This window comes from Odontesthes bonariensis, chromosome 10 (genome assembly GCF_027942865.1).
Source record: "Odontesthes bonariensis isolate fOdoBon6 chromosome 10, fOdoBon6.hap1, whole genome shotgun sequence".
Classification (NCBI taxonomy): domain Eukaryota; kingdom Metazoa; phylum Chordata; class Actinopteri; order Atheriniformes; family Atherinopsidae; genus Odontesthes; species Odontesthes bonariensis.
The window spans coordinates 20,277,508-20,290,580 of record NC_134515.1 but is presented as its reverse complement, the minus strand read 5'-3'; the positions used below and the strand labels follow the sequence as shown (position 1 = coordinate 20,290,580).

Genomic DNA, 13,073 nt, shown 5'->3' with positions numbered 1-13,073 from the left:
TATTTAGATTTTCAAAAGCCTGGAAAGAAAGGGAAAGGAAAGGAAAAAAGACACTTTTTTTTTACAATTTAGATGTAAAGCACACTTGAGGTGTTGCAATGACACTGTAATTTCCTTTCTTAAGATCTGTCTCATTGCAGATACTGTGGCCACTCAAAGCAGATTAAAGAAAACAAAATACAATGTCAAATCCAAAGTGACGACATTACTGAGTCCGCTCCTAGCTGCTCCTAGCTGCAGGCTATTGAGTGCGGACAGGCAGAAGAATAAATTCTCTGTTTGCAATTTATTTGCAGTTTTTTTTTTCAATACTGCAAAGAACTTGTAGATGAAAAGCCATATCACCAACTTAGCTACATTCAACTGACACCTATGTCATTACAAAGGCAACCTAAGTTCAAGATGTCTGGACACAGAAATCTGATCTGAGCCTGAAGGTCCAACTTTTGAGACAGACCTGTTTGAAAAAAAACCTTAGTAAAGCTTGAACTGGATGTTTTTGTTTTGTTTTTTCTTTAGCAAAATGTAGCATCCCTTTCATGCAAATACATATATGCAAAGCAGTAAGCAGTAAATACATTAGATATCTAAATTAGTTTTCAGGGTAGTTTCCGTGTTAATATGGACGACCTGTTTCCATGTCCTTATCTGCCAGCTATTTGCTATAAAATGAAGTGTAACACAATTTGTCCTCAAAGGATTAATTTCCTCTCTGAAAATAAAGAAGTTTAATAAATCTTCCCAGCGACATATTGTAAAGCCTGCTGGTGCACAAGGCTGACCAGCAAGAGCAGAACCACCATATGTGTGTATGCGAGTGTGTTCACAACAACACTGCCAACATCAGCAGGAGCTTAACACACTAATAGAAACCCAGACACACAATACCAATAGAAACCTGCCTGTCGGAGAGAATCCTCAACAGACAAGTCAAAATTGAAAATGGTGATCTAGTTTTTGGTCTTGATTTCTCAAACCAAACCCCATACTTACTGTATCACATCCTGCTTGGGGAACAGAGCAGATGATGGGTTCTCCAGGAGACCTGCATCATGTCATTGCAAAGCGGCATATACCTCCAAATGCTTCTAATACCTTCTCAAAAATATCCAGCACAGTGGTATGTTTCGATTGTTGAAGTATTTTTAGAGGCAACTAGGAGAGGTGTTTCCAGTGTCAGCCTAACAAGAACAAACTCTGTCAGTTTCCCTTTTATCAAGTATGAAATCACAAAAAGTTTAACAATGATGCATCAAAGACAGAATCCTTACAAAATGTCCAGGAAATAAATGAGCTACTGAGTGTGTTAACCTTTATTGTGCAGAAGGACCATTAGAGCCACTGCCACATCTTAGGTGGGAGGGATACTCGCCTCCGTGTGACAGTGATCACACTCTTTTGTTCAATGTGGCTTTCATGTTTAGTTTCTAATGTTGTCATTTGGTTGTTGTGGTAACTACACTACACAATGTTTTGCAACTTCAAATCTGTTTCAGTCACCTGGAAGGTGAAAACTTGCACAGGCAACGATTCAGCTACAGAATAAAGTCTGGGTCAAGCAGAGCTAAAATAGTCACTCAGCTATTCTGCCGTTGAACTTTAGCTCGTCGTAAATTTACTGTGTGGCCCATGTTGGGGGAAAAAAAATAATAATTAAAAATTCACAGCCATCTATTAACCCTAATATGTGTAATCAAATCATTCCCCTCATAAAATCCTCGCATCCTCATCATTGCCCTGCTACTGCTGAGCTCAGCCTGCTGCTGTTCTTACTAATGCTCATGCTCAGTCAATTATTACTGCAGGTGCCTGGCCAAAAATATTATCCAAAAGGTGTGTGTCTATCTGAGTGTGTGTGTGTGTGTGTGTGTGGGGGGTTAAGATGTTCCCCCACGTGTGTTGATTTTACTGATTTGTTTTTCTACCAATAAGGTTATCAAGCTTGTTAGAGGAAACAAACAAAAAAAAATGATTGTGGCAAGAGAGAAAGAGGTTCAAGGACAAAAAGAGAGGTATACTAATGATAAGTAAAGCCAAAACTCTAAAGCTTACTCGCAATCTTTTGACACAATAGTGTTCACTTTGCTCAGGGTGGCTTAGAAGTTGAACGAAAAGCTGACAAAAAGCTTCGATGTATGATGTTCAAATGCGACGTGTATCTATATCTCCTTGTCAGTCTGAATGTAAAATTTCTAAACAGCACAAAAAATGAATTATTTATTTATTTTATTATTTACGCAGGTAAATAGGGTAAATCCAGTCAGATTTGATTTAAAAAAGCTAAAATGATCTTCGGTAAATGCATTCACGTCACTAGGATGAAAGATCATTCATTGAATCTTCATACATGAGTTTAAATATTTAGTTTTGGCTGTCTGTTTGATGATATTTCACTTTCGAAAACAATTACTTTAAACCCACCAACACAGCAACAGCTGCCAGCAGTGACTCTAATTGATGCATTATTTGTTCACGTCTTTTCATGAAGACTTAGTATGATGAATAGCCCCTTAGATAAGAGCATAGCAATGATTTAGACTATCCGCATAGACACAGTGGATCAACCAACATTAGCGTACAACGACCGATGGTGAGTTAGAGATTTACAGGTTGCCGTTACCTTAAAGCTCCATGACAACCTTTCTCTAATGCCTGTAAACACAGAGGAGGCAAGCAATTAATCCTGCAGACATGAAAAGTTAGAGATGACGAGACTCTTTTTGGCCTTGAATGAAAGACACAGCTTGATTCTAAGATAATAAACTAATTTCAGCTTTTTGTATCATTTTCTGGATACGATTGCACCTAATGTGAAAGTCTGTTTCATGTCCATAATAGAATAAGTTCTTCTGCATCTGTGGTGGTATTGAATTTGTACGTTAAATTTCATTGCAATCTCTCAAATACCTAAATATGCATGTTTCTGTCACGGAAATTTCTATCCATAAAAGCAATCTGTTCAATACTTTTCAATGCATCATTTGGTCCTTCAAAGTATTGGCTCAATGGACAACCAGATGGACAAATCCGTCAACTATTTTACTTTTTTTTTGCCCCACTGCTGGAGGAAGAAAAATAAAAGGAAATCAAACGGACTCATTTGAGACAGACACACATCAGAGCTTGAGGTTTGCTCTGATTTTAATTGGAGTGAGCTTCGTGGGACGGCTGCTTTGTCTTTTCTCATTAACAGTACAAATTACGAACTTTACTAATCTTTGTTATTCTACTTAACATATTCATACTGGGCCTTTCAGTGCAGCGTGCCTCGTGTTTTTTAAATACTCTTTAGACAGAGCAGAGCCATTGTTTTCTGCTTTGGTTTTCATTGCCATGCAAGCGTGCACCCTTTGTTGTATCATGGGTGCACTCTTTGTAATGGAAATACCAGCAACTTCCAACAACTGTTTGAAAAGCTCAAATACACGCAGGCACAAACGCATAACCCAGACTTTGACTTTGACAATCATAAGACCAAACATGTATATTTCTGTGTGCCACAAACACATACTTGCAAGCAAAGTCAAGCATATCTAAACCCATGACCAAACAGAAATGTAAACTATTACACACAGGTTCAAGGGCACAAACAAAAACACATGCACTCACACACACTGTATTTGCACACAAAGCTCCCGGCAAGGCTTATTGTTTGTCCTTGACATTTTCATGTATTTGATGAAAGGCTGGTATGAAAGGGCCATATGTTGACATCACAAATCTTCAAATGTAGAGTGGTTTCTTTTTTCCCTCTCTCATAGCTGACTCAAGGGACTTCTGTGCTTTGGGTGGACCTGTTGTTAATTAACCACACCGGTGCTCGTTTGACATGCGTGTGTGTGTACACGGATGTGTACAAAGTGGCAGCTACAGAGGAAGTGAAGAGACCTTGCACATCTACCCTTTCTTTGTATCGCAAAAATGCTAAAGGAATGCTGCATAAAACAAAGCGGCGTGTTCTAGTATAAACGTTGGTTGTTAATACATGTGTTACATGTATATTTCAGGAGTACAAGAGACTTTTCAGTACATAACATCAGAGCAGAATAATTGCTACTGCTCTAGAGGCCTACAATGAAAACTGGGAATTTTATTTGTGCTATATATTTATGAGTCTGTGTGGGTCTGAATGCCAAATATGTATTTTCACACTAATGGTTTTGTAAAGAGTCATTTTGTGGCTTCACTTTTCCTGTAAACTGAGAGGGCATGTTTGCTCAAAAGCAATTTTCAAGTCCTATTGTTATCATACTGTTATTTTTTTCTGACAGAGATGTCGACATCCTTGGTTTTAAATTCCCCAACATACTGTAACTGTCTAACTCTCTTTTCACCTACCTTTTAAATTAAATCACATGTTGGATTTAAAAAGAAAAAAGAAAAAACTGAAAAAAAGCTTTCTCTCACAGTGCACGTGAAGGCTGGAACATGTGAAGTGATCGCTGCCCATCGCTGCTGCAACAAGAACAAGATTGAGGAGAGATCTCAGACTGTCAAATGTTCCTGCTTCCCTGGTCAGGTTGCTGGCACCACCCGAGCGATGCCCTCCTGTGTTGATGGTATGTATGTGTGTATTCGCCTCCACCTGATGAACACCTCCTTTGAGCAGCGCTGTAGGAAAACGCCATTTATGGTCGTTACTGTCTTTGCGCACGTTCCATTTTTCTGTGAGCGGTGATAGAACGAGTGCTCGTTCAGTTATTTCAGGCAGAGCACTGAGGCTGTGCTTGCAATATGACTGTAAAGGAAATATTGAACAAATGTATGCGGCGCTGCCTGACTTTTACACCGCATTAAGAGCAGCCTATTTATGTACGCCGTGTGTGTGTTGGCAGTTGAGTTAGAGTGGATTCAACAATAGTCCAGTGTCCATTGTTGGTTTCTGTAACATCAGCAGCCTGATTTTCAGACGATGTCTGTGATGTTTTTGTAATGATTTCAGATGATTTTATTAATTACGAACATGATGGATGGCATAAGGTTACACTGTCAACTCAGTCAATTGAAAAATAATGGAATGCCTGCAAACCCCCCCAAAAAAAATCAAGCTTATAAGGTACAAGAAACAGAAGTTTGCATTGTTCAGGGCAGAAAAAATTAATCTGTACTTCTCAACAAATAACAAATGTTCTATTATTCAAGTACAACAACAAATATGTTCTGAATGAAATGCAATTGAAACATAATTAGGTTGTCTTTTAACTTGATATGGACATGTTTTTAATTAGCATTTTTGGCAAGTATGTTGAAACTGAAAAAATACGAGTAATGCAGAGTGGCAACACTGGTGAGATTTCCCCCCCCCCATCAAAATACAAAATATTCAACCTTTGGTTGTTGGAAAGACTCATAAATAAAATCAGTGTTGAGACAGAAGTGATTATGGGTGCTACAACAATGTGCACAACAAGAAAATAAAGTGTTTTTGAAGATTAAAACATGTTATATAAAGTTATAACTGTCTTGAGCAGTAGTCTTGGAGCAATAGTCTTAGTTTTGTGAACATGAAGGGAGTCCTAACAAAAGTCCACATAGCAAATATTACAATCTGCAGAAAGAAAAAACTGTCCAGAGCTGCTAGATTCTTTACGTTCACTGTATCTGAGCTCTGACACATAAATAGGTGTTGCTTCACAGCAATGCTGGCTATTCTAAGATAAAAAAATTAGCCATAGGCTATAGCAAGAAAATATCTTCCATGTTACAGTCTCTATTTCTAACAAATCAGTATTCTGCAGCTATAAAGAGAGCGATACTTGATGAAATCCCAGACTCCAGCCACTGTTCCTCTAACCTGGTTCTCACGCAGATGGATGTTTCTCATCCATCTGGAATTTTGTCGGTTGCGTAGCTGTTCTCTGCTGTGAGTAGGCGGGGGTTGTATTCAAAAACCTCTCGAACCTGATTGGAGAATTCAATGTGTGTGTCACGTACTACTTCGACCAATCATATCGAAAGCGGACTTGACGCATTGGAGCGCGACCAGTCTCTCGGTCTGTGGTGGAAAATAAACAAAACACAACAGCATTGGATCTAGGCATAGAGGCGGGCCCGGTTATGGGGTAACCGAAGACTTCGGCCTCAACAAGGCGCGCCCAGACCCTCGTGCGAGCTCACGAAGTGTAACGAAGATGCACGAAGCACGAAGGGTCTGCGTGAGAGCCAGGCTACTGTTCCTCTAGTTCTGTACTGAACTTTAAAGAGAGATACATCAATCAGCCACAGGATTAAAACAACCTGCACTGTGTGATATGAGGAATATCCACAGTTTTATTCACCTCACCTGTTAATCGTGTGGTGCCTCATCGTATCCGCTCATAAAACAACAGAGCAAGACCAGGAGAAAGGCAACAGTGAAGTATACCTTTAATGTAGCTGATATTTAGAAATAAGATGGAAATGTTTTAAATTTCGCAATGCAGAATTCAAATGATGATCAACCACATGCAAAAGTGTTTCACACTACTAAATGTATTCTGGAGAAGTTCTCAAGTTGTCATACAAACTCATTGTTTAAGAAACTGTTTCTCACACATCCACACTTCTAATCAGCCAGCTTTCACTGAAAAGATTTCTTTAAAACGAATATTTAATGAGACATTATTCATCATTCAAGCATCTTATTGCTCTTGATGTTTTCCAGTGTTCTCCATGAAACCTAAAATATTACAAAATTCCCGGCTATCTCGAGCATATCTTGTCCTTGTTCTTAAAAACGTAAACGTAAACGATAACTCTTAACTCATTTTTCATTATTTCTTAGCAAATGTCAAAATATTTTTTTTTCCCACAGGAAAAGTTCTAGTTCAAATTACACAGGAGGTTAATTGCAGGCCGGGCCATCTTGACAGCATCTTACTAATATTCTTGACAATTACATGTAACAAGACTGAGTATTCAAAACCACATGGTGAAATAAGAGTGTATAAAACTGTATTTGTATGAAGTATTTCACCAAGATCACAACAACGATGATTTTGCGTTTAGTATCTGCAGAGAGCCACACAGTAAGTAACCTGAGCAATAATTGACAATGCACTTGGAACATACAAACTATGTTTGGGTGTGGCAAGCAAAACATGTTTTGTGAACTGAATTAGCTGCTACATAGAAGGTTTATAAAGCTGATGCACTCCCAGTAAGGCTCTGTGCCTCACCATGCATCCATTAGCTACAACAGCTTTCCCCTTTTTAAGGTTGGCAGGGGTATCCTCTCCCATCAGATGATGGGTGAAAGGCAGGATGCACCCTGGACAGGTTTCCAGTCCACTAGAGAGACTGACAGCCATGCAAGCCTACACTCAGACCTATGACTAATTTAAAACCCCCAATTAACCTCACAGGCAAGTCTCTGAACTGGAAGGGAAAGTGGGGAAAAGAAAAACCAAACAAAAAGGCTCCTGCAGTTCAAGCCCTGAGACTTCGTGCTGTGAAGCAACAGCAGCCAACTCCTGTGCTAAAAACGTTCAATCATTTATGGCATTGGCCAAGTACTGTATATATACACACAGTTTGTGACTTTACATTTACTGTGCTTCTCCTTGCATTCACACTCACATGCTTTTAAGCTTATTTTACGGTTTGTGCATATCAAAAGCTGAATTTGCTACAGCTCAGACAAACAGAAATTCAACAAAATTAGATTTTTGCGAAGACATTAACCAAGACATACATGAATTATGCAACTTCAGCCTCTTGTTCAACCGAGGAGACAAGAAACTGCAGCACACAAATCATCAGCTCTGTGCTGAGAGATGAAGGAACTATAACATTCCTTGAATTAATAAACAAAACAAACAGGCCATATTTTCCATGTCAAGTCTTCCAAATTGGCTTGTTTTATTTGAGGTTTTACTGGCTCTCTAAAGTAGAAAGCCTTATTTTGACCACTTTCACATGTAGAATTAATAATTGAAAATGAGGAATCTCAACTGTTTATCTCAGCATGCCAAACTCTTGCTTTTATACTTGACCCTTTTCTATTTTATGATTGTATTGTATTTTATGATTTTGTATAGCACTTTGGTCCTGTGGGTGTATAAAGTGCTTCATAAATAAAGTTGGTATGGTATGGTAAACTCCTGTTATTCAAAAAAGCGTGGCTGGGAAGAACAGGGAGTCAGAATGAGCAAATATATACGGTCTAGAAACGACTTATTAATAGCACATGATTGAAAACACACCCACAAACACTGAGACAAATCCACCACTGCGTTTTCCTCTAGCCTCCATTGTCGCCCAGAAGTGGTGGTGTCAGATGCAGCCGTGTATGGAAGGTGAGGAGTGCAAGGTTCTGCCAGACCTCACGGGATGGAGCTGCAGCACAGGCAACAAAGTCAAAACCACAAAGGTGGGTGTGCACACAATGTCCCTCACGCACACTCCTGTCATCCCTTTAGCACGAACATAGTCACGGCCACCACAGAGGGACCCAGTCTCACAGTCTCACCTCTATCATTTTGGCACATATTTCTCCCTTTTACAAAGTGTCCCGTCTTAAATGCCTCTACTCTATAGCCTACTTCTTTTTCTTCTCATCCAACATTGCTTTTTTTTTATCATCCAGTTTTTTCTTCTCTTCTTTCTCCATCTTGGATCTGACATCAAACATTCTTTGCAGAAAAAATAAGGCCAACAAGAACAAGGCAAATTACACACACACACACACACACACAAACTTACTGAGCATGAATATCACAATTCCCACCACCCTCACTTGCCCCGTTTCCCTGTGCCTCACTGGTATGCCATCTGACTCGATGCAAAAAGAACTCTTCACATTGGATACACCAGAGCTGTGAATGTCCTCAAAAAGCTGTTATGCTCCGATTCTTCCATGATACAATTCGTGCAGCATGTGAAAGCCCTTTGCTCTAGATCTCTTTGTTCTGAGTTTCTGTCCTTTACATATCTCTCAGCTCAGCTCCCATCTCCACCTGTTGGCTTCTCTTCAGTGGTTTGATCTAAGCGGGCTTTTGCAGCTGTCTGTCATAGGAGGAAAATTTGTGCGAGACACCTCCTGTCACAATACGCTTCGACTTGTAACCTCCACTCCTCCTCTGCCTTCTCACCTTCCATTATTCATGGCTAGGTGCAGACCTTTGCTTTCTGCCTACAGTAAATAACTGATTAGAGGTGTGGTCGGAGCAGAGCACCTTCAGTTCCAAACAGAGGGATTGGAAGTGCTTAAGACACATGCTCTGCTCTTTCTTTCCAAACCTGATTTAACACTCAGAGACAGTCTGGTGTAAGTAACGATGATAATGATCCCATCCCTACTTTTCCCTCTGCTCACCTCTCACCTAGAAAAGTGAATTATGGCCTTGCTTGCCCTTCTCCCTCCCCAGCAGCCCCTCCTCTCATTTTCACCGTAAAATACTTTTTTTGCTGTGTCTGCCCAAGCTCAAATGTGAGTTAGACTGCTCATAACTTTGCAAGATTAAACATTCCCCATTGAATTTTTAGCACAAAGATATATGGACAAAAAGAACCCACCACCAACAACGAAAAAGAGGTCATAATTTCAGAGAGAGGCCCACTGATCAGATATGGAATGGGTGTATTTTCTGAATATGTAAATGTCAATCGGAAGTGGCCTCTTATATTTAATCTCGTGCATTTAGTTTTATCGGCCCCAAAGTACACGTTTATAATTTCCTGAACAAGATCTAAGCAAACCAGTTTCAGACAGGCATCGCTTTATCATTGACTCTGTCGTAGCTTAAAAGAGCACAAATATTTGCTGTCTCTTGCATTCAGGTCTTTGATCAATGATTTTTGTGTTCTCGTGTGCATCTGTTATGTGTGTTTGTGTCTACGTTATTTGAGATTGTAAGCTGATGTGTTTGCTCAATGATGAAAAAGAGGGATTTTTTCCTCTCCTCTGGTGTTGTATGCTGAGGTCAAGATGCGCAGGCATTCAGATCAATAGCATCGAACGTTCTCTTATAGTCCCATTAAGACCTGCTCGTAAATTGAAATTGACGATGGAGCAAGAGAGAGAAAGAGGATGAGAGAGGGCTAGACGTGGGGAGCAGTAAAGAGGGGTAAAAAGGCTGGTGGAGATGGACTAGAGAGAAATATAACATGTGGAAAGCTGAGTGGGAGGTACACAGAAGAACATGCAAACATTTTTTTGAAAACTAGCTTACTGGAACTGGTTTGCTCACAAGGAACAGAACAAAACACAAATAAAGGATATGGCCCTCTATATCTGTCCTCCTGTCCCTGGCTGGGAGCAGAGGAAAGGAGGGGAATAGGAGGGCAAAGGGTGGAGAGAGGGAAGGGACGGAAGACAGTTCGATCAATGCCAAATAATATCACAAAGATGAACAGACAGACATGGCCATTTTGCCGAGCCATCAAGCTGTGCTAGACCGCAAGTGGCAAGTGTGTAAATGCACAAAGGAGTCACATTAATAAACTAACAACTAGGCTTCAGCAGTGCATGCATGTTTCAGGGCTCATGTACTGTGTGTAGCAATGTACTACACGCTCATGAGCCCTTGGTGTTAGAATTGTAACAGAAAAAAGAAACTTAATCAAGCAGCAAAAGCAAATAAAGTAATGGCATAGAAAAATTGAATTTACTGAAAGAAAATAGTAATTCACAATCATTCACACTATTTACACAGCTTTCATTTCATTATAACGTCTGCCTCTTGAGCTAATGTTTTTTGCTTTAATTTTTATTCCCATATTTTCTATGTAATGAGGAGATGGGTTTTCAATTTTGATCATACAAGTTTGATCTTATATGGATGAGAGTTCATGGTTTTAAACTTAATGAAAAATCCAATTGAGAAACCTGCAGCAAGACTTTGCAGGATTTACTCCTGTAAGTCAAATCTAACAGGTGAAATTGCATGGCCATGGAATCATATAAAAAGCCACATGTGTAGCTAAAGCCTTTGGAATATAATAAGCACAATAAAAAACTGGATATTTATGGACCTAAAAATGGACCATAGAGAGGACATCTTGTGTGCTTTGTAAAGTGATACCTAAACCACATAAATCTGCTCCCTAATTGGCCACAGAAACTTCCACCTACAGGCATATTTCAACAGGCAAGGGGATGAGCCCCTAAAGGGACTCTGACATTGCATGTTAAAGCTTACCAGACACAGAAACACACCAGTGTATGTGCATCGTGAGCTGGCATGACAACAAACGCCTGCAGACTCTTTGATCAGGCACAGGAGTGGATGCCTGAAGGCAAAGGGAATGGGCCCAGGAAGGGGTAGCCTGAAGCAATTATGAGCAGATACAGTAGAATAGTTTCAGCTGCCAGCTTGGAGGAAACACTGCTCTGAGCTCTTTTACTGGGGGCTGGCCTTCACACTATTTGGCTGGCACTTGGTTTGCTGGTTGAACAAAAGAAGAAAGAGAGGAGAGACCATGTGCTGAGGCAAAGGGGGGAAAGCCACTGATTAACTCAAAGACAGAAAGACACAGAGGTCTCCGAGAGTTTGATCTATATGCTCCAACGCTGGTAGTGACAGGTTGAGTCTGTTTGTCTCCAAAAGTTTGAAAAATAACTGTGTATAAGCAAAGGAAATAGAAAGACGGACACTTGAGATTAAGAGACCATGTGATTGGAAGGCTGCCTCAAGAAATAAATGTAATGACCAGCGGGGGTGCAGGTGGTGAGAGTGAGGAACCTTCTGGCTGACTGCTATGACTCATCTTGAGTCCGACTTTACAAGCCACAATATCATTGCTCCACCAATAAGAATCCCTGCCCAATGTTTCCAAATAGTGGCCAGCACTGCATGCGATGCATTATTGAAACCCCTTTCATTGACATGCTCTGCACTCTCCTCTTCGCCTTTACTGTTCCAGCTCCTCTCTAAGTTTTTTTGGGGGACTGCCGCTCGTGGGTTATGACCAACTCATCCTCTCCCTGTTCTAGGTGACCCGATAGTCCAACCCACCTCGAGACGAGCAGTAAGAAATGGTGACGAAAGTAATTACACAGCACGATGGACCTATCAAGTTGTGAGGAAATACACTCAGATGGATTTCTGTGAGGAACCTGTAATTGTTTCATTTTTCTGAGGATAAGCAAGCACCCGTGGCTGAAGAGACAGGACTCTAACACTGCTTTCCATCACCTTTCCTGGGGCTTTTACAGCAGAGGACTACATCACCCACAATCCTTTATTGCTACTACAAACATGAAGAGTGAACTATGACCTATACAGCACTCCATATGCTTCATCCCACTTTTATTTTGTGGTTGAGTTGTGTTCCATATATATATATACTGGGAGTCAAGGGGAACCTTTTTTTTTTCCATCTTTTTTTTGGTTTTATTATGTTTGATTCCAGTGTTACAGATGTTATCACAAAAAAGGGAGCTGATCCAGGATGCTTGCCTCATATATTCTGGTAACATATTCAAATTTAACTGTGCCACATATGATTCCCTTAATACTGTCAAAATGTTTCCCAGATCTGAAACTGGGGCTGATCTTTCTCTGTTTTTTAAAAAAAAAAAGAAAATCACCTCCATGAAAATGTATTACCTTCAACCGTTTGTTGCTTACCACATGCCATTTTTTTTAAATGCAGAGACAGTTTGTCGGCCTTCTTTTTGTTTTTGTTTTTTGACAGAGGATACAATCTTTTCAGGGGTGAAGTTAGACTAATACCAAGTAGATGTTATGGTATATTGAAACATGTAACCGTGAAAAAAAAAAAAAAGGTCCATTGAATCAAGGGGGGTGAAAATAAATTGAAGCTCTAATGGTTTTAATATCTGTGTTTTTAAAACGCCTGTTAACCAATATTGAGTACATGTGTCAGTATTATATGAAATGAATAAAATCTTTCAAAAGAAAAGACGATATTCTGTAGTTTGCTTCAGCCTCATCACAGACAGACAGATACTTTATTGTCCCCAAAGGGAAATTAAGTATCTATCTTTCTTGACTCACAGATGCTTAAATATCAAATGCACCCACTTAAAGATGCATGATTTACAATATTATAGGTACTCAACTTAATATGATAGGAGCCCAGGTTGCCAGCAGAGCAGCACTTGGATTAAGCAGCAAAGCGGAACCAAA

General features: G+C 39.9%; 1 protein-coding gene across 1 annotated transcript in view; it reads left to right on the top strand.

The window, feature by feature from the left end:
• LOC142390286 (chemokine-like protein TAFA-2) overlaps positions 1 to 12,811 on the top strand; it is an 87,870-nt gene extending 75,059 nt beyond the window's left edge. Inside the window, exons 3-5 of the mRNA XM_075475678.1 lie at positions 4,410 to 4,559; positions 8,226 to 8,350; positions 11,915 to 12,811. Of these exons, the coding sequence (XP_075331793.1) occupies positions 4,410 to 4,559; positions 8,226 to 8,350; positions 11,915 to 11,926 (287 nt within the window). The 3' untranslated portion in view covers positions 11,927 to 12,811. The remainder of the gene's footprint in view (positions 1 to 4,409; positions 4,560 to 8,225; positions 8,351 to 11,914) is intronic.
• The last annotated feature ends 262 nt before the right edge of the window (positions 12,812 to 13,073 follow it).